The following is a 19,065-nucleotide window of genomic DNA, read 5'->3' on the forward strand; positions in this document are numbered from 1 at the left end:
ATAGAATTCTAGATACAACTGGATATCTGAGATATTATTGCTGGAATATTTTTTAACAATCTGTTTCCATTGTATATGCAAATGTTCTTCCAGATTAGCCAGCCAGGATATAAAAATTAAAATTATTTCGTTTTTTTTCATAATGGGTGAGTAAGCTTTGACCATTTAAAATCTCTCTTTTCTCCCTCTTTTGCCCAGCTTGCTCACCCCCTTCTCCCCATTATGACATTTATTATTTTTCCATTCACAGCAAAACTATTCACATCAAGGTAATTGATGATGAGGAGTATGAAAAAAGCAAGACTTTCTTCATTGAGCTGATGGGTCCTCGAATGATGGATATGAGTTTACAGAAAGGTGTAGTACTGGCTCTCCCAACTAACATTAACACTCTTCTTTCCTCTTTCTCTTATTTCCTACCTTTCTTTTCTTGCTATCAGTGGCCTCTTTTTTATTTTCCAATTGCTCTATCCTTAACACTGCTGTACCTGCACAGCTTGTCACATGGTACTGATGGAAGTTAGCAAGATGGTGCTTTGTTTAGCTGAAAATGCAGTATTTGTGTCTGTGTGTCTGTGTGTGTGTGTGTGTTTGTGTGCTGATGTGACTGAAAGATGTCAATGTATATTCTTGAAATAACAGGGCACTGGAGTTTTCAAATCCATCTTCAATACTACAAAAAATAGGCTATAGAGCTCAACACTGCAGCATGATGCAAACTTATATGCATATTGGAAGTCTTCCAGCTCAACCTGCACATAGGACTCTGCTTTCAGCATACCTATCATTGTCCCAAGATCTGCACACTAATAATAGTTTCTTGCCTTGCAAAAGAAAATAGTTATTCATTTTTCTGTACAAAACAAGATGTTTTATGAATCAGTTGACCAACATGCTATAACAAATCATTCTTGTCGCCCTATAAACTCATTTGGCATTTTAAATTCAAATCCATGCCGGTTCAATGTACCATGGAAGGGGACTAAATATTTCCTCTAATTAGAAGCTATTTATTTAGAGATAGAGTTGGCAGAGAGATAATGACTTGGCTCAGTTCCTCCAGTAGCGGCATATATATATAGTTGAACAGAGATTTGAAATTGGTCTTCTCACATGGGCTAATCACTACTGCACATCCTTTTATACTCGTGTGTATAAACACGCTCACTTGTCTCTAGATGGCCTGTCCTCAGCCCACTTTTTGCAACCTTACAAATTGTTTGATTAATTTGAAGGCTAAGTTAGGCTGTGACATTTTGCATGAAGTGTTGGAACAAAAAAAAAATATTTTTTCATCAGACCACCAAAGAATGCTGCTTCAGAATCACACATTTATTTTGATATTAGCCTGACGTCTGTGAGGCCAGTTGATACGGGGGCTGCTGACAACAGCCTGTGGGCTGAAGACTATATGTGGAGAAGTGGAATGCGTACAAGTATTTATTTATTTTTGCCAAAACCTCTTTCTTTTAAATGCTTCTTCATTGTCTATGTAGAGAGATTTGATCAGAAAATGGCTCCAATCAATCTACATGTGGCTATACATGAAAACTGAGAATCATAATTAATTCTAAAAATACATTCAAGATTTCTCACCATTGCATATTATATATGAGAGCTGTGGCCCATACAGATTCTTCCTTTGCTTAAAGAGCTAATTTAATGTTGTATTTCTCTTCTCGATATTTTGAGGATACAGGCATACATTAGGATCTAGTTCTTTTGTGGCACTTTCTACAAATTGAAGGAAATAGGATTCCTTGAAAAAATAACCACAGAGATTGTGTTAGAACTGGGCTAGGGGTCTCAAATAGAAATCCAATCAATATAAACAGGTAACTTCTAAGGAAAAATGGGAAAGCATTAGTATTCATTCTTTGTCATTCTTCATGTTCATATGCTAAAAAAAATAGGTAAGAAAAGAGGAGAAAGTAAAGTGAGCAAGTCTGAGGCATGTTGATTTAAAAGTAAATGCCATTGAGTTTGATAGGATTTACTCTTCGCTAAATGGGTATAGAATTGCAACTTCATTTTTATAAGGGTCTGTTTTGTGTCATTGCACAATACTCACATGGTTATATTATATTCTACCCGTAACCTTATATCATTAAATTTCATAAGCACTGAGCAATTCAGTCAGCAAAAATGAATTATCTGTTCTCAGTATAAAAAAAAATACTGTATCAAGTACGGGGAAAGAAACTAGATTGCCTTTGCACAGAAAAAGATCTAGATGGGAAAGTCCTGGCCTGTGTTTTGTGCATGAGTCTGTGCATGTGCGTGTTTGTATGTTAAAAGGATATTTTAATTCTGTCTTATTGCACTCTCCACCCGCTGTTCAAGACATAGAAAAATTGGCTTTTTACCTAATACACTAAAGATGCTTGTCCCATCTCTACTTGTAGGCTGTTCTGGATTAGCCATAGTTCAGCCAGTTGATAAACTGTTATTACCATGTGACATTTGACTAAATGTGCTACCAAGGTCACCTTCCACTAACCATCACTATAGACCAGGTTCCTCTTCCTCACTCTTTGCCCCTCCCTCCTCTCCTCTCCTCTCCTCTTTTCTTCCTTCCTTCCTTCCTTCCTTCCTTCCTTCCTTCCTTCCTTCCTTCCTTCCTTCCTTCCTTCCTTCCTTCCTTCCTTCCTCTAATATTCTTTAACTCATCTAAAGATCAGCTCCAAGTGATATGTCCTAAAAAGCAAGTGAAACACCACCAAGACAGTGGCAGAAGCAGGCTGCATGTGAGAAGGTGTGGTGGTAGTGGTGGTAGTAGTAGTATCAACTGCTGCTGCTGCTGCTGCTCTGAATTTGCTCCCAACCAGGCTACCTACTGTACACCCATCTTTTTCTTGTTGTCCCTACAGGAAGACCATAAGGGTTAAAATAGTAGATGAGGAGGAATACGAAAGGCAGGAGAATTTCTTCATTGTCCTTGGTGAACCGAAATGGATGGAACGAGGAATATCAGGTGTGAGATCCTTTTTTGGGGGGAGAAAAAAAAAGAAAGAAAGAAAGAAACCAAACTAACGCAGATTGTAAAAACAACCTTTTTTTGCTCCGCCTTTTTCTCTTTGATTTTTACACAGACCGAGTTTTATTCTTTTCCCTCCTATATTCTCGCTCTCACCCTGTTTCGGTCCCATCTCTGCATTTTTGAGCTTAGCTTAAGATCCTCCTTTTGTGCAGTGCTTGTGCCTTACAGGCTGTTTGAACTTCCATGCATTTGGATCCCTTCTATTTACTCTCCTTTTTCCTGCCTGTTTTCCTTTTGGTCATATTTCTGATGTAATCTTGTCTCCTTTTCTTATACCAAGATGGAAAGTCCTTTTCTCAGAAGAATGTGTTAAACTGCATGGTTGCCTCTTCAGCTTGCTCCCCAATTCTGAACTTTGCTCAGTGGTCCCTGTCATTTTTTTTTATTCTCTTCATACAGCTTTTAATTAATATTAGCTACTGATTATTTTTATATAAATATATATGGCTATAGACATGTACATATTGGAGTCAGATTTAAACAAGTGCTGCCAACAGTAACAGCCAAGAATATTTGCAATTAATTCCTTGCCAAAAAAAAAATCTTCAAATAGACCAAACTACTTTATAATACAACTTTATAGAACTCATGTTAGGAAGTACTTTCTCAGAGTGTCATCAAAGACATAGAGGGTCTAGGACAACTCACCTTCAAATAGACCAAACTACTATATAATACAACTTTATAGAACTCATGTTAGGAAGTACTTTCTCAGAGTGTCATCAAAGACATAGAGGGTCTAGGACAACTCACCTGGCCATCTCATCCTAGCCGACTCACTTTGGCCAACTCGTTGCAGGACAACTCACCATGGACAATTCAACATAGGATAACTCAAGAGAGGGACAAGTGAATTGCAGCAGACCTTGTTTTGCTTTAGGTTTGCACTTTCTCAAATTAGGCGTCCTCAAGGCTGGAATGAGCTGTAATTCTATTGTCCCTTTCTTCAGTTATCCCACATTGAATTGTCCCACGGTGAGTTGGCTGCAGTGGATTGACCTGGCGAGTTGGCTATGGGTTAGTTGTCCCATTCCAGACATACAGGCATGTCAGCAAAAAGAACTTCCAAGATGGAAGTCAAAGCATGCTTTGAGGGAATCTACCTTAACTTGCTGCCTTCCAAATGTATTGAACCACTCATCACAAGGCCCATGGCTGGCTGCAAATTCTAGAAGTCTAGTATATTTGGAGGTCCACAAGCTTCGGGAAATATGTCTTCAGCTGCCTTTCCTGAATTTGTTAACCCACTTGTGGATCCCAGAGATTTAGTGGCTGACCTTGGATGTTTCAAGAATCTCTACATAACAGTTCCTCTCTCTAATGGGTCATATCAGCAAAGATCTAGTGGATTTTCATATATTTTGTTTTCTTCTTCACAAAATTTGAACAACAAATAAAGGTCATTAAAAAGATGCCTATACAACAATGCTTAGAAATTAAATGAAATAAATAATGCTTCATAGTATACATTCTGCAAAATATCAGATTATTTAGTTTTTCTATTTTTTTAAGGAAATGGTATAACATTGATGCTTCAGAACTATGCAGCTAACATTCTTGAAAAACAAAGAAATAACAGCTCTTAAGTATTCATAATAGTAGCATATTGCTATTGCTTCTGTCATTATTTTTATGTTTTATTTCGGACTATTCTTCATTCAAGGGGCAATACAGAACAATTGTCCAAAGACACGATGCAGCTAATTGTTACTTAGCATTGAGACATTTAACTTAAATACCAAATCCCTTCTTTTTGAGCTGGAAAGTTCTTTGCTGGGTTTTCAGAACCCAAATCAGGGTACTCTGATGATTCCTTATTTGTAAACTTCCATCTTTTTTAAGAATCCTTTTATACTCCAAATTTCTGAGTTCACATCTCCCTCTTTCCATCCCAACACTCTATTACCAGCAGCCCACACAAATCATGCGTACTTGGAAATGTTCATGTGATCTCTGTACATCTACCTACAAATCATATTAATGTGAGTTTTAAGCAATTTAAGTCACGAGAAAATGCTGATACTATTTCTAAGGCGAAGAGTGTTTTATATATTATGCATTCTACTAAGATGGTGTTTCGCTGGAATCGGGGAAATCAGAGGCCAGAAGTGGTTTGATTGTTTGCTTACTTGTGCAGTTCATCAACCACCTCAATCCTAGTGGACTTTAAGCAGTTTATTGATATTAAAATAACATTGATACATATTATATTACTTTTAAACCTTAAAATTACAGTAACAAGTATGTAAGCACTGATGGCTCCACAATTCCTGAAGGCCTTCCAGTAAAACCAATTTTTAATTTACTGGGCTTATATTCCAATCAATAAATGGCTCCAGCAGGTTTATTTACCTCATCTACTCATCATTAGAAAGATACAAAACCATTATAATAGCAACAATAACAACAGTATGAATTAGTACAAGAACAACAAACTGTTAGCACTGGGAAATACCATGGTGAAAAATATTTCCCTATAGGAGAAGCTATACAACCTTTCAGATCTCAAAGACTTGCTCAAGCAGCCAAGTCTTAACGGCCTCATGGAATACCAAAAATGAGAGGATGTCCACTACACCAGAAAAGTGGGTTATGGCAGAGAAAGCATATCACAAGGCATTTTACAAATGTGTGCCCTCCGTACACAACCAGAATTATCATTGAAGAGATTCTGAGGGCCAAGCTTCTTCCTCTCACACCCACAGTGAACAATAACACACTGTTCACTCTGACTAAGGGAACTGAAGCAACCCAAGAAGAAGTTGATGAGCTGTAGAAATGCTGGATCATCTTTCCCTAGGCTAATGTTACATGCCTTGTTAGGATCTCATGCAGTTTTGTCTTCTCACATCTTGACTGTCGTGACTCTGGGACAGAGATACACTAATGAGTGATGAGAAGAATGTGCCAATTGTTTAATAGACTCCAAGCTTGGACTCATAAGGTCTATTATGAGCCAGAATTGAGTTGCCCTGGTTGAGCTATTTCTTATAGCAAAGGAAGCTGTGGCCTATAAAGCCATTTTCCTGCTTCTGTTAGCAGTGTCCATCTCCCAATAACAAGCTAAAATACCTTTCTATATTCCTGAATCTTTGTTCACAGAATTCTTCAAATATCCCTACACTGCCTTAGAAGCGAAAGAGAGATAAGCACTCTTTTAATAGGCTGAAGCTCAAATGGCAGTCGGAGATTTCAGTCAGAGGTTAATGTTTTAAATCTATTAGTCTTGTGGCCACACTTGTAGCAAGGAGCACAAGCCAAACTTCAGGGGGAGAAAATCAGCTTTGAGACCAAGAAGATGTAAATGATGGAGAGATAGTTCCTTCCATAAGGACTTTCTATTCAAATATGCTGGAGGGAGGCTATGGGTTTAAAATAAATAATAAAAGGAATGTATAACAAAGGACCCACCCCTGGTGCTTTCCTCCAGAGTCCAGTCATTTCCTCCAATGAGTGTCCCCCCCCCCGCCGCCGCCACTTTCCAGTATCAGAGCTAAAAAGCAGAAAAATGCCTCATCAAACTGTTTTGAGGGATATAGTGTGCCAGCTGAGGCAGAGTTTCTCAGCAATCCAATGTCTTCTAGATGTTCTAGACCAGGGGTCTTCAAACTTGACCGCTTTAAGACTTGTGGACTTCAATTCCCAGAATTCCTCAGCCAGCCATGCTGAAGAATTCTGGGAGTTGAAGTCCACAAGTCTTAAAGCCGCCAGGTTTGGAGACCTCTATTCTAGACAATCTTCTTGTTATTGCTTATGCTGGTTCAGGCTAACAGGACTTGAAGTCCAAAAACTCTGGAGCATATTAGATGGACTGCCTCTAATTTATACTACTAAAACATGACCTCCCTTCATATTTGAAAATAGCCCTGAATTTCCTCCTGCCATGTTAAAGGTACCATCACAACACAGTTACTATTCAAATAGCCTCTTGGCTGCTGCCTTAAGCAAGTATTAAATGGCCCTACAAAAGTGAAAGCATTTAAAAGGCTATCATTAACAGTTCCAAATTCTGTTCACTCAGTATACTTGTTAGGTTTTAAATACTGGGCCCTTTCTTTAATGGATATCTCTGTGGAAAACTCATGTAGCATTGTTAGAAGGTGTCATTTATTCAAGGTCAACAGCTACGGTGAGATTCAGGCTTGTTTTTAGAAGCCGTTCCTTTCAATGCTATTCTCCAGAGCTTCCCATCTCAACTCATAAACTTCTGTTAAGCCCGAAAGCATCAGTCAGGTTCTTCAGTTGCAAATGGCTGGGCCAGTTAAGTCATGCAGCCTGTATGGATTTCATTGACATAGTATTAAGTGAAACGTTATGGTATACGTTAGGTTTTCTCTTGTCCTTGCAGTTAGATTATAAATTACGAGACAAATCTGTAAAACTAAAGGGACAAAGTTCAGCTCCTATTTCACACTGGTGGTTCATTTTTATTGAGACAAGATTTTTTTTAATTCCAATTGGTGATACTTCTCCAGATTATCCTCTAAAAATGAAACTAATATTTCATTCTTCTTGCTAAAGCATAAGCAAATATAAAAAGGAGTTCAAATCAGAGTAAATTTGAAGTTAAGATAGTTGTCTTTAGAAATAATTATACAAACATAAGAAAGTAATTCTTAACAATAAATAAAATACTAAGAATCATAATGAGATATATGAAATAGAAGGTAATACAATGAGATTTAATTAGAAATCCTAACACTTAAAAGATCATTTATAATCTAAATTAAAAATACCGTGAATAAAATATTCTTGACAGAAGCATACTATCAATTAGCAAATAGAAATTAAACGAACAGCAGAAGAGATTTTTAGGATTCTTATTCAACTTGTTTCTTGTTACTAATATCACAGCTCTTTGGCTGATATAGAATGAATTAATTACTGTAATCAGCCTTCATAAACCAAAGCCATAAACTGAAAATTCAGAGTTTAGACTTAAAAGCAATACTATTCTCTGCAGCCTTCCATCTTGTTTTTTTAAATCTCAAAAGGCCAGCAGAAGCACGGTTTTGTTTAAATTCCCTTTGCTTCAAAGTTGTGTGATGATCTATAACTTACACAGTGGAAGTTTTAAAAAGTCTAGACAATAGGTTATGGGAAAAGCATCAATTATTTTTACATTTAGGGCCCTGTTATAAAATTTACTCATGACTGGAAACTGTTATAAGTGAAACTTCACATCTATCAATAGAAGACAATATCTTTAGTGCAGGGTTGAATTGTGAAGTTCTTGGTGCTCTCTGAGCTTGGTTGTTTTCTTGAAAATATTTCATTACCCAGCTAGGCAACAACTTCAGTGCTACAAGGAAATGGGATTTGCTTTCTGTTTATATACAGAAAGCTTGCCTGCCATTGTTGGTGGGAATGTTCTTTTTTCCTTGGTAATTCCTTGATTAGGCTGTTTACTGCTTGATTGTTTGTGTGCTGTTGCTCCTGGTGTTAATCCCTGTTGTACCAACCAGGGATCCCAATGTATAGCTAAAGAACTTACAAAAAAGCTTGGACATCTCATAGAGGGGTGCAAATATTCTATCAACTGTCCAACACAGTGCCTCCAGAAAATAACAATAAAAATCCTAGTAATACAAGATAAGATTATGATTTAATTCAATATCACAGCACTCTTTACATGCATAAACCATGGACTAGTAAAAGAATCCATGGTAGCCATACTACAAAATACATCCAACCAAACTAAAGACACTCACATTGCACTCAGAAAGTATTCAGATCCCCCTTCACTTTTGTCAATTTTGTTATGCTGCAGCCAGATACTACAGTTGTTGAAAATCATTTTTTCTCATTAATCTACACTCAGTACCCCATAATGACAAAGTGAAAACAGAATTTTACAAATGTCTTTAAATTTATTGAAAAGGAAAAATGGAAATATCACATTGGCATAAGTATTCAGACCCTTCATGCAGTACTTTGCTGAAGCACTTTAGCGGCAGTTACAGCCTCCAGTCTTTGGGGCATGACATGACAAGCATTGCACACCTGGATTGGGGGATTTTCTGCCATTCTTCCTTGCTGTTCCTCTCAAGCTCGGTCAGGTTGAATGTCAACTCAGTGGACAGCCATTTTCAGGTCTCTCCAGGGATGTTCAATAGGGTTCAAGTCAGGGCTCTGGCTGGGCCACTCTAGGACATTCACAGAATTGTCCCTGAGCCACTCCTGTGTTGTCTCGGCTGTGTGCTTAGGATTGTTGTCATGTTGGAAAGTGAACCTTCAGCCCAGTCTGAGGTCTTGAGCACTGTGGAACAGGTTTTCATTGAAGATATCCCTTTATTTTTCTCCATTCAGCTTTCTCTCAACCCCAATCAGTCTCCCAGTCGCTGCTGCTGAAACACATCCCCAGAGCATGTTGCTGCCACCACCATGCTTCACTGTTGGGGTTATATTGGGCAGGTGATGAGTGGTGCCTGGTTTCCTCCAGACATAATGTTTAGATTTGGGGCCAAACAGTTCAATCTTGGTTTCATCAGACCAGAGAATCTTGTTCCCCACAGTCAAGAGTCCTTCAGGTGCTTTTTTGCAAACTCCAAGAGGACTTTCATGTGTTTTACAGTAAGGAGAGGCTTCCATCTAGCCAATCTGCCATACAGCTCAGATCAGTGGAGGGCTGCAGTGATGGTTGGAACTCTGTCCCATCTCCACACAGGATTTCTGGAGCTCAGTCAGAGTGAATGTCTGTGGAGATTCTCAGTTATCCAGATCATGGTTATCCCAAAAGTGTTTTTTTGATGAGGCAACTGGACTTTCTTGTTTTTTCACTTCTCATCCAAGAAGCTTCCAGTCAGAGCTGAAGAAGCTTCTTGGATGAGAAGTGAAATGTCTTCATGAAAAACAAGAAAGTCCAGTTGCCTCATGAAAAAAGCACCTTTAGGTCAGTCGGAGTGACCATCAGGTTCTTGGTCACCTCTGTTAAAGAGGCCCTTCTCCCCCAATTGTTCAGTTTGACCAGGCAACCAGCTCTTGGAAGAATCCTGGTTGTGCCAAATGTCTTCCATTTGAGAATTATAGAGGCCACTATACTTTTAGGAACCTTCAGTGCAGCAGAAATTTTATTATAGCATTCTTCAGATACGTGCCTTGCAATAATCCTATCTCTGAGCTCTGCAGGCAGTTCCTTTGATCTCATGGCTTTTGCTCTGTTATAGTATGCATTGTCCGCTGTGAGGCCTTCTATAGAGGCCTTTCCAAATCAAGTCCAATCAATTTAATTTACCACAAGTCAGCCACAAGGTGTAGAAACGTGTCAGCAATGATCAAGAGAAATGGAAGGCACTGGAGCTAAATTTCAAGTTTTGTTGCAAAGGGTCTGAATACTTATGCCAATGTGATATTTCAGTTTTTTCCTTTTAATAAATTTGTAGACATTTCTAAAATTTTGTTTTCACTTTGTCACTATGGGGTACTGAGTGTAGATTAATGAATCAGGCTGCAGTATAACAAAATTGACAAAAGTGAAGGTGGAGGGGTCTGAATACTTTCTGAATGCATTGTAGTTCAAAATACCCAGAATAATCTATCATGGGAGCCCATCAATCTTTGCCTTACTACCTACATTCAATTTGATGGACAGATATATCAATAAATCCGAGGAACACCCATGGGATCTCTGTTCTTAGGAATCATAGAGACTGTAATGCAGTGTTTAGAAAGTATAACACTCCCGTGAATATAACCAAAAGTATGGATCTGTTATGTAGATGTCACCTTTGTCATAATAAAAAAGGAACAATTAGAGAAGAAACATGAAATAACATCTTCAAAGGAATAAAACTCACAAGGGAAGAAGAAAACAACAACATACTTCCCTTCATGGATATCCTCATCAGCAGAAGAAATGGTAGCAAATTAGAAACACAAGTCTGTTGGAAAACCACCCGCACTAGCCAAGTGTTCCACTACCAAATACCAACAAGAGGAGCTGTGTAAGAACATTATTCAGAGGAGCACAAATGAACTGCAACTACCCAGAACACCAAAAAAGGAAACATCACTTATACATCTTCTAGCAAAATGAATATCCACTTAGGTATATCAAAAACTGCCTGATCATCAACCAATTACAGCAGAACCAACATAAGCTACAAAAAGGATAGCACTCCCCAAACTTCAAAAACATCTCAGAAACAACCAACAGACTATTGCAACCACATGGCATCACTGTAGTACATTAACTAAAGCCCTCCAAAATATCTTAAGTAAACCAAAAAAAACCAGTAGCCCAAGAAGAAAAAACAGAGTTCATCTACTATACAATGTGAGGTCTATAACAGTTATTCTATACCAGGGGTCTTCAAAGTTGGCCCTTTTATGACTTGTGGACTTCAACTCCCAGTTGAAGTTGAAGTCCACAAGTCATAAAAGGGCCAAGTTTGAAGACCCCTGTTCTATACAAACAAGCAGAAGACTAGCAGAAGACATCTATGAACACCAATTAGCAATCAGAAGACACAATGAAAATGCCTTAATTTGGACAGACGTAACCATAGTTTTAGCTGGGAAACTGTGAGCATACTAGACCAAGCTAAATCCAAAAACATTAGGGAATTGCTAAAAGCTTGATACTCAGACAGATCAACCATGAACAGGATTGTACAGATAAACCAGATTTAGACAACTTTCAAAAGAAACAATAAAAAAACTAAAAAGGAAACAAAAACATCCGAACACCTCCTTGCCAGCAATCAACACCCAGATAAGCAGGGATCGATACCAGAATCAACACCAATCAAGCAGTAAACAACAGCCTAATCAAGAAACTACCAAGGAGAAATCCGACCCTCACCAACACTGACTGGACAAGTTACTGTATATAAATAGAGAGCAAACCTCACACTCTTCTCGCACTGAATATGTTACTACTGAATAATGAAGCATCTGCAAGAAAACAAACAAGCTTACTTCTTCCACTTCTTCACACTATTGCTAAATAAGTACTTCTGCCAAAACCGGACTGAAAAAATCTGGATGAACACAAGATGGCAGCAATCAATTAGAGATTTTTTATCCCCTTGTTGCTATCTAGGCGTTAGTGGAAGCTAATTGTCATAGCCCCATAAAGTGGTGGTAAACCAAGTATACAAGGTAGGTAAGGTGACATTTCACTCCCCATTGAGTGACAATTATTCTGCTAGGGCAGACATGTCAAACACAAGGCCCGGGGGCCGGATCCGGCCCGTGAAGTGGTTTCATGTGGCCCGCGAAGCCATCCTGGAAACAGTGAGGGAACGGCCCCCACTGCCTTTGCCCTGGCCCAGAGACCCTCCTTCTGCCAGAGACCCTCAGATCTGTCCCACTCCTGCCCAGACCCCCATAGGCACCCTTGATGCGAACAATGTAGAGCTGGCCACGCCCACCCAGTAGGCCATACGCACTCTAGCCACACCCACCCAGTAGGCCACACCCACCCTGGCCATACCCACCCGGCCCCCTGAGGGCAACCTCAATGCTGATGCGCCCCTCAATGAAATTGAGTTTGACACCCCTGTGCTAGGGTAATACAGATTTAATTTCTAAGTATGAATCATTGCATCTGTCTGACTTCCATATTAATTTTTACTGAAACCAAAGTTACTTGCCTATGTGTGGCCAATTGAAAGAGTTTTAAATGGTAGAAGTGCCTTCCCTAGGCCAGTAGCTAAGGCCCAGTACTGGTTAAGTAACTAGGCTAGAAACCCAGAGGTTCGAGTCCCATCTTTGGTACAAAACTTAGATGCATGTCCTTGGCAGTAGCTCCTTTCAGTCCTAGGAAGAAGGCAAACCACTTCCAAAAATCCCGCCAAGAAAACTGGAGGGACTTATTCAGGCAGCCGCCAACACTGACTTGAAGGCAACCCTCCAAAAAACCCACTAGACATGCCCCAGATTCTGGTCTTGTGTTGTAGATTTGTGCCTTGATTGCCTCTACAGTCCTCACCTCCAAGTCCTGTTCCCTCCCACCCTCCCACCTGCACCTTTGTTCGTGAGGGAAAGAGGGAACCTCAGAAACCCTTAAAACTGCACCTGTTTGATACACAGCTTCATCTCCATTTTGTGGCTCTCATGCATGCTTACAAACCTGCTTCTACCATGAGGCTACCAAAAAGCCACCATTTACTTCAAGCAAGCGCATTATTATTATTTAACACAGTTATACGCAAAATGCTTATAAACCTGTCATGTAGAGAATAATAACTGTCTCTTCCTTCCTTTTCTTTTTTCTTTTATTTTTTATATAGCGCTCCTCTTGACTCAAGGTAAGTCATTTTTTTTCCCCTTTTCTCCCCCCCCCCGCTTCCTTTTCTCTGGATTTCCGCTCTGTCTTTTTCTTGTCTACAGCCTAGATTCTAAATGTTGTCTTTCATTTGGAATGACTTCATACTTAAAGGATTTCACCTCAGCATTTAGAACCAATGCCACCATTGAGAATGATAAGAACCTGAACCCCTTGCTACCATGTAAGGAAAGGGGTTCAGCTGGAGAGAAATAACCGAGGGTCATTGGAACTGAGGTTGCATCCCTGTTCTCTGCACCCCTGAGGGAACCTGCCACAGGCCAGGGTGAACCTGAGGTGACAAGTTCATTTTGACACAGAGGAATGTGAACATACGGAGATATGCAGACAAGGAGAGTGATTTCAGCCTTCTCATTCTGACTCAGCAAGAGGAACACAGAATGATGGCATATCACTTCAAAGGCATCCACAGGAACTGATATTTAAACCCAAACAATATAAGCAGCACCTCACTATTGTGCTGCCCACACTCTGTTTGTGCCGGATAAGATAAGATAACTTTTATTGTCATTTTTTAGTGAGCACAATGGTCCACATTAAAAATGAAATTCTATTGCCTGCTCTCAAGAGAAAATATATATCTACCCCTACACATACATAACACACATATACACATGCTATATATATACATACATATATCTACACCTATATATCTACACACACGTGTGTGTATATGTATATATGTATACATATATATACATATATGTATATATATTCATCACTGTTTTGAATACATAGCAGAAAGAGGAAACGATGGTTCACAAGTTTGATACTATATGGAACAAAACTGTGACTGAATCTAGATGTTCTGCTTCGGATACCACGAAGCCTCCCTCTCAGAAGGTAACAAGGGAAACAGGTCACAATGCTTTTATAAAAGGGGCAGGACGTGAAATGCAATGATACTTTTATCATTTGCTCGAGACTCCCTGGATATCTGTGCATTATTTTCTTTGTATGAGATTGTAAAAAGTGGATCTTGTCAAATGCAAACAACTAGAACCTTCCCTTGGGAAATGCCATATAAAAACCTAAGGGCTTGATTTCAGACATTTCCTCCTCTGAACAGACTAAACTGGAATTTCTCTTTATTCCCGTAGAGCCCCCCCCCCTTCAGCCATTGGTTCCACAACAGAACTGGAGTAAACCAATTAGGAATAATCATTACTAGCTTTGAGACAGTGGTCCAAAAAGATTGCTTTGATGATGGTTGGTCTTCTACAATCATATAGTTTCCCTCCAGTGTGTTGGAGTACACCTTTCATAATCTTCCCCATATAGAAATTGTAGTTCAGTAAATCAGGAAAGGTGCCTTGAACATTTATTTATTTGATTCATATCCTGCCTTTATTTGTACAACTCAAGGCAGCATACGTAATGTTCCTTCCTTGTATTTTCCCCACAACAAAATCTGCCATAAAATCTATGTCAGTTAAACATGTCTGAAGCTACGGGCCCACCACCTTTTCAATTACCTTTTGATTCAATTTTTTTATTAATTTATGAAAATATAAAATACAGAAATACAAAGAAAAATTAAAATAATGGAAAAGTAGGGAAGGAGAAGGGGAAGAGGGAAAAAGTGTGGGGGAAAGGGGGAAAGAAAAAGACAAGCATTGAAACTTTGATTTGGTTTTTTTGCAGATTAGCTAGATTTGTTATTATAGAAACGGCTAGTATGTATTATTACATAAAAGTAAAAAATTGAGGTTGTATGTTATTACCTTATTCTACTGCACCAAGGGACGCGGTGGCTCAGTGGGTTAGGACGCTGAGCTTGTCGATCAGAAGGTCGGCAGTTTGGCGGGTCGAATCCCGAGTGCCGCGTAACAGAGTGAGCGCCTGTTACTCGTCCCAGCTTCTGCCAACCTAGCAGTTCGAAAACACGTAAAAATGCAAGTAGAAAAATAGGGACCGCTCCGGTGGGAAGGTAACAGCGTTCCGTGCGCCTTTGGTGTCTAGTCATGCCGGCCACATGACCACGGAGATGTCCTCGGACAAGCGCTGGCTCTTTGGCTTTGAAACGGAGATGAGCACCGGCCCCTAGAGTCGGAAACGACTAGCACGCATGTGCGGGGGAACCTTTACCTTTACCTTACTGCACCAAAAAGAGTTGAAGTCAATACTAAATTGCCTTTCTAAGAAATGGAATATTTTATATTTGCTCTAATGATACAAATCTATATTCCAAGGAGTGTTTCTTCAGGAAAAGTCTTATTACTTCCTCCTTTAGGTAGGGCAGAAACATGTCTCCTAGGAAGGAAACATTGATCATCTCCCTTAACTATGGCTCTATGCTATTCTTATTTATTATTTTTATTCATTACATTTTTGTGTCATCCATATCCCCTATAAGGCAACTCTGAGCAGCTTACACATTATAAAAAGATAAATAGAAAAATAATTTAAATATTAAAATTATGCAAATTAAAAATTTAAACCATACCAAAAAATGAGAGTAAGAGACAGATGTCCCGGGGCTGGAGTCATTTTACTCTGTCAACCATCTCCAGTGGTGAATGCCTGCCTTGGAGATCCCAAGCCAACTGGCGCACAACACAAAGTTGCGCAAAGGCCCACCTAACCACAACTACCAACTGCTCTTTGAGCAGGAGTCATAAGTTCAGGAGGAGCACCCAGGTTGTGCACCAAATCTGTCTGGGGTAGTGCAACCCCATCCAAAGTTAATGTTATAAACCACCAGATCCAGAGATCCCTTGCACCCACAGTCATTCCATCTTGCCAAGGTTCAGCTGAAGCCTGTCGTCTTCCATCCAGACCTTACAGCTTCTAGGCACTAAGAAAGGTCAGTCACAGCATCGCTTGGATCATGAGAAATAGAAATGTAAAGCTTTATATCATCAGCATACTGATGATATCTCATTCTATGTTGAATGATCTCATTCATCAGTATCATGTAAATATTAAACAGGGTCAGAGAGAGTATTGAGTCCTGTGGCACCCCACAAAGGAGTGGCTGTGGGTTGGATTTCACACTCCCTATCAACACCAATTTGGACCAGCCTTGGAGAACTGAGTCAAACCAGTGCAATACTGTGCTACCCAGCCCCAAATCCCACAGCTGCCTTCATCCCTTTACAAGCACTTCTCTGCCCCTGTTGATTGGGGAAGCCAAATAAGTTGTTCATTTTTCTCCTGCATTGGCTATTTCATTCATTCATTCATTTTGCCTTTATTAACCAAATACTGACATGAATTCAGAAGACAACTTTTTTATTCATTTTAGTTGACAAGTCAAGGATGACTTCTAGGAGTATTATTGTATGTTTGTAATTGTAATTATTGTAATTAAGTTTAAGTTTAAGTTTATTGAATTTTTATACCGCCCTTCTCCCGAAGGACTTAGGGTGGTGAACAGGGCATATGAATAAAAATACAAAAGTACAAAAGTTAAAGAAGGATTAAATTATTGCCCAAATTAAAACAATCAAAATATACAAACATTAAAACCCTGACTCCCCATCAGGCCAGGCCAGCTTGTTCGAATAAATGGGTCTTTAACCCGCGCCGGAAGGAGCGAAGATCTGGTGCCATCCGGAGCTCAACCGGCAGTTGATTCCACAAAGCCGGGGCGCCCACAGAGAAGGCCCTCCCCCTGGGGGCCACCAGCCGGCATTCTCTGACCGGAGGCACCCTGAGGAGGCCCTCTCTGTGGGAACGCACAGGGCGGAGGGGAGTCGACGCCGGCAGCAGGTGGTCCCCGAGGTATTCCGGACCCATGCCATGTAAGGACTTAAAAACCATCACCAAGACCTTGAACCTCACCCGGAAGACAACTGGTAACCAATGCAGCTCGCGGAGCAAAGGTGTAACATGGGAGTACCAGGAAACTCCCAAGACAACTCTCACGGCCGCATTCTGTACCAGTTGGAGCCTCCGAGTGGTCTTCAAGGGAAGCCCCATGTAGAGAGCATTGCAATAGTCAAGACGAGAGGTCACGAGCGCATGAGTGACCGTACACAGGGCATCCCGGTCCAGATAGGGCCGCAACTGACGCACCAGGCGAACCTGAGTGAAAGCCCCCCTAGTCATGGCTACTATGTGGTCTTCTAAGGTAAGCTGTGAATCTAGGAGGACTCCCAAGTTGCGGGCCCTATCCACGGGGGGTAAAAACTCACCCCCCATAGAAAGCGATGGAACATTTTGAATGTCCCGGGATGCCGGAATGTACAGCCACTCAGTCTTGTCAGGGTTGAGCTGAAGTCTGTTCCTCCCCATCCAGACCCGAACCGCCTCCAGGCAACGGGACATCACAGTGAGGGCATCACTGGGGTGGTTTGGGGTCGAAATGAAAAGTTGGGTATCATCGGCATATTGATGATACCCAACTCCAAAACCACGAATGATCTCACCCAGCGGTTTCATGTAGATGTTGAACAGGAGAGGCGAGAGGACCGACCCCTGAGGAACTCCACAAACGAGAGACCTAGGGGTCGACCTCTGCCCCCCTGCCAACACCGACTGCGAACGTCCCAGGAGATAGGAGGAGAACCACCGAAGAACCGTGCTTCCCACTCCCAATCCCCTGAGACGCCGCAGCAGGATACCATGGTCGATGGTATCGAAAGCCGCAGAGAGGTCTAATAGGACAAGGACAGAGGAATATCCCCTATCCCGGGCCCTCCAGAGATCATTCACCAAAGCGACCAATGCCGTCTCCGTGCTGTACCCAGGCCTGAAACCCGATTGGTACGGGTCCAAATAATCCGCTTCATCAAGGACCAGAGGGAGCTGATGCGCCACCACACTCTCAACAACCTTCGCAAGAAAGCGAAGGTTGGAGACTGGATGAAAGTTGTTCAACACAGCTGGGTCCAAGGCAGGCTTCTTGAGGAGAGGTCTCACCACCGCCTCCTTCAAGACGGTGGGGAAATTACCCTCACTCAAAGAAGCAGATATAACTGCCTGGAACCAGCCTCGTGTCCTCTCCCTAGCTGCATAAACCAGCCAAGAAGGGCACGGGTCCAATAAACATGTGGTGGAGCTCAACCTCCCCATAATCCTGTCCACTTCATCAGGGGTCACAGAATCAAACTCCTCCCAGATAACATTGACAAGACCGCCCGTGTCCTGATCGTCAGACTCTGCCCAGCTGGAGTCCAAACCGGTCCGAATCCGAGCGATTTTATCCGACAGATGCTGACCAAACTCCTCGGCACGACCCTGCAAGGGATCCTCCCTCACCTCCTGATTAAGGAGGGAGCGAGTCACCCTAAACAGGGCGGCCGGGCAATTATCTGCGGACGCGATGAGGGCAGAGAAGTAATTACACCTCGCCGCCCTCATCGCTGTGAGATAAGACCTAATATAGGTTCTTAGCCGCAACCGGTCGGATTCGGATCGGCTGGACCTCCAACAGCTCTCTAGGCCCCGTTTCCGACGCTTCATCTCCCGGAGCTCCGCAGAGAACCATGGAGCTCGTTGGGATCTGCACCGGGTCAGGGGCCGCAAGGGTACAACTTGGTCAAGTGCCTCAGTGGCTACCCTTTCCCAGGCTTCCACTAAGGCATACATGTTTAAATAGACAAAATATCTGTCCTACAACTTCTCTCTCATTACAAAGGGCAAGTTATCACTGCCACCTTTAGTTAATTACAACTTAGTTTTTAAGGTTAAGAATGCCTTCCTTTAAGGTTTCTATCTTATCTCTCCAGTTGCTAACATAATTTACATCCATTTTTCACATCCTGCTTTTACTGATTTTCCTGGCACA

The 19,065-nt window shown here is 41.0% G+C and overlaps 1 protein-coding gene across 2 annotated transcripts in view; it reads left to right on the forward strand.

Moving 5' to 3' along the window:
• The window catches only part of SLC8A3 (solute carrier family 8 member A3), a 220,630-nt gene that overhangs the window by 175,645 nt on the left and 25,920 nt on the right, over nucleotides 1–19,065 (forward strand). The window contains exons 3-6 of one of the 2 annotated variants that reach the window (XM_081329600.1): nucleotides 251–357; nucleotides 2,677–2,755; nucleotides 2,871–2,974; nucleotides 13,276–13,293. In XM_081329600.1, the coding sequence (XP_081185726.1) occupies nucleotides 251–357; nucleotides 2,677–2,755; nucleotides 2,871–2,974; nucleotides 13,276–13,293 (308 nt within the window). The remainder of the gene's footprint in view (nucleotides 1–250; nucleotides 358–2,676; nucleotides 2,756–2,870; nucleotides 2,975–13,275; nucleotides 13,294–19,065) is intronic. The other variant, XM_081329599.1, reaches the window with a different exon arrangement.

Source organism: Vipera berus (assembly GCF_964194415.1).
Source record: "Vipera berus genome assembly, chromosome: 1".
Classification (NCBI taxonomy): domain Eukaryota; kingdom Metazoa; phylum Chordata; class Lepidosauria; order Squamata; family Viperidae; genus Vipera; species Vipera berus.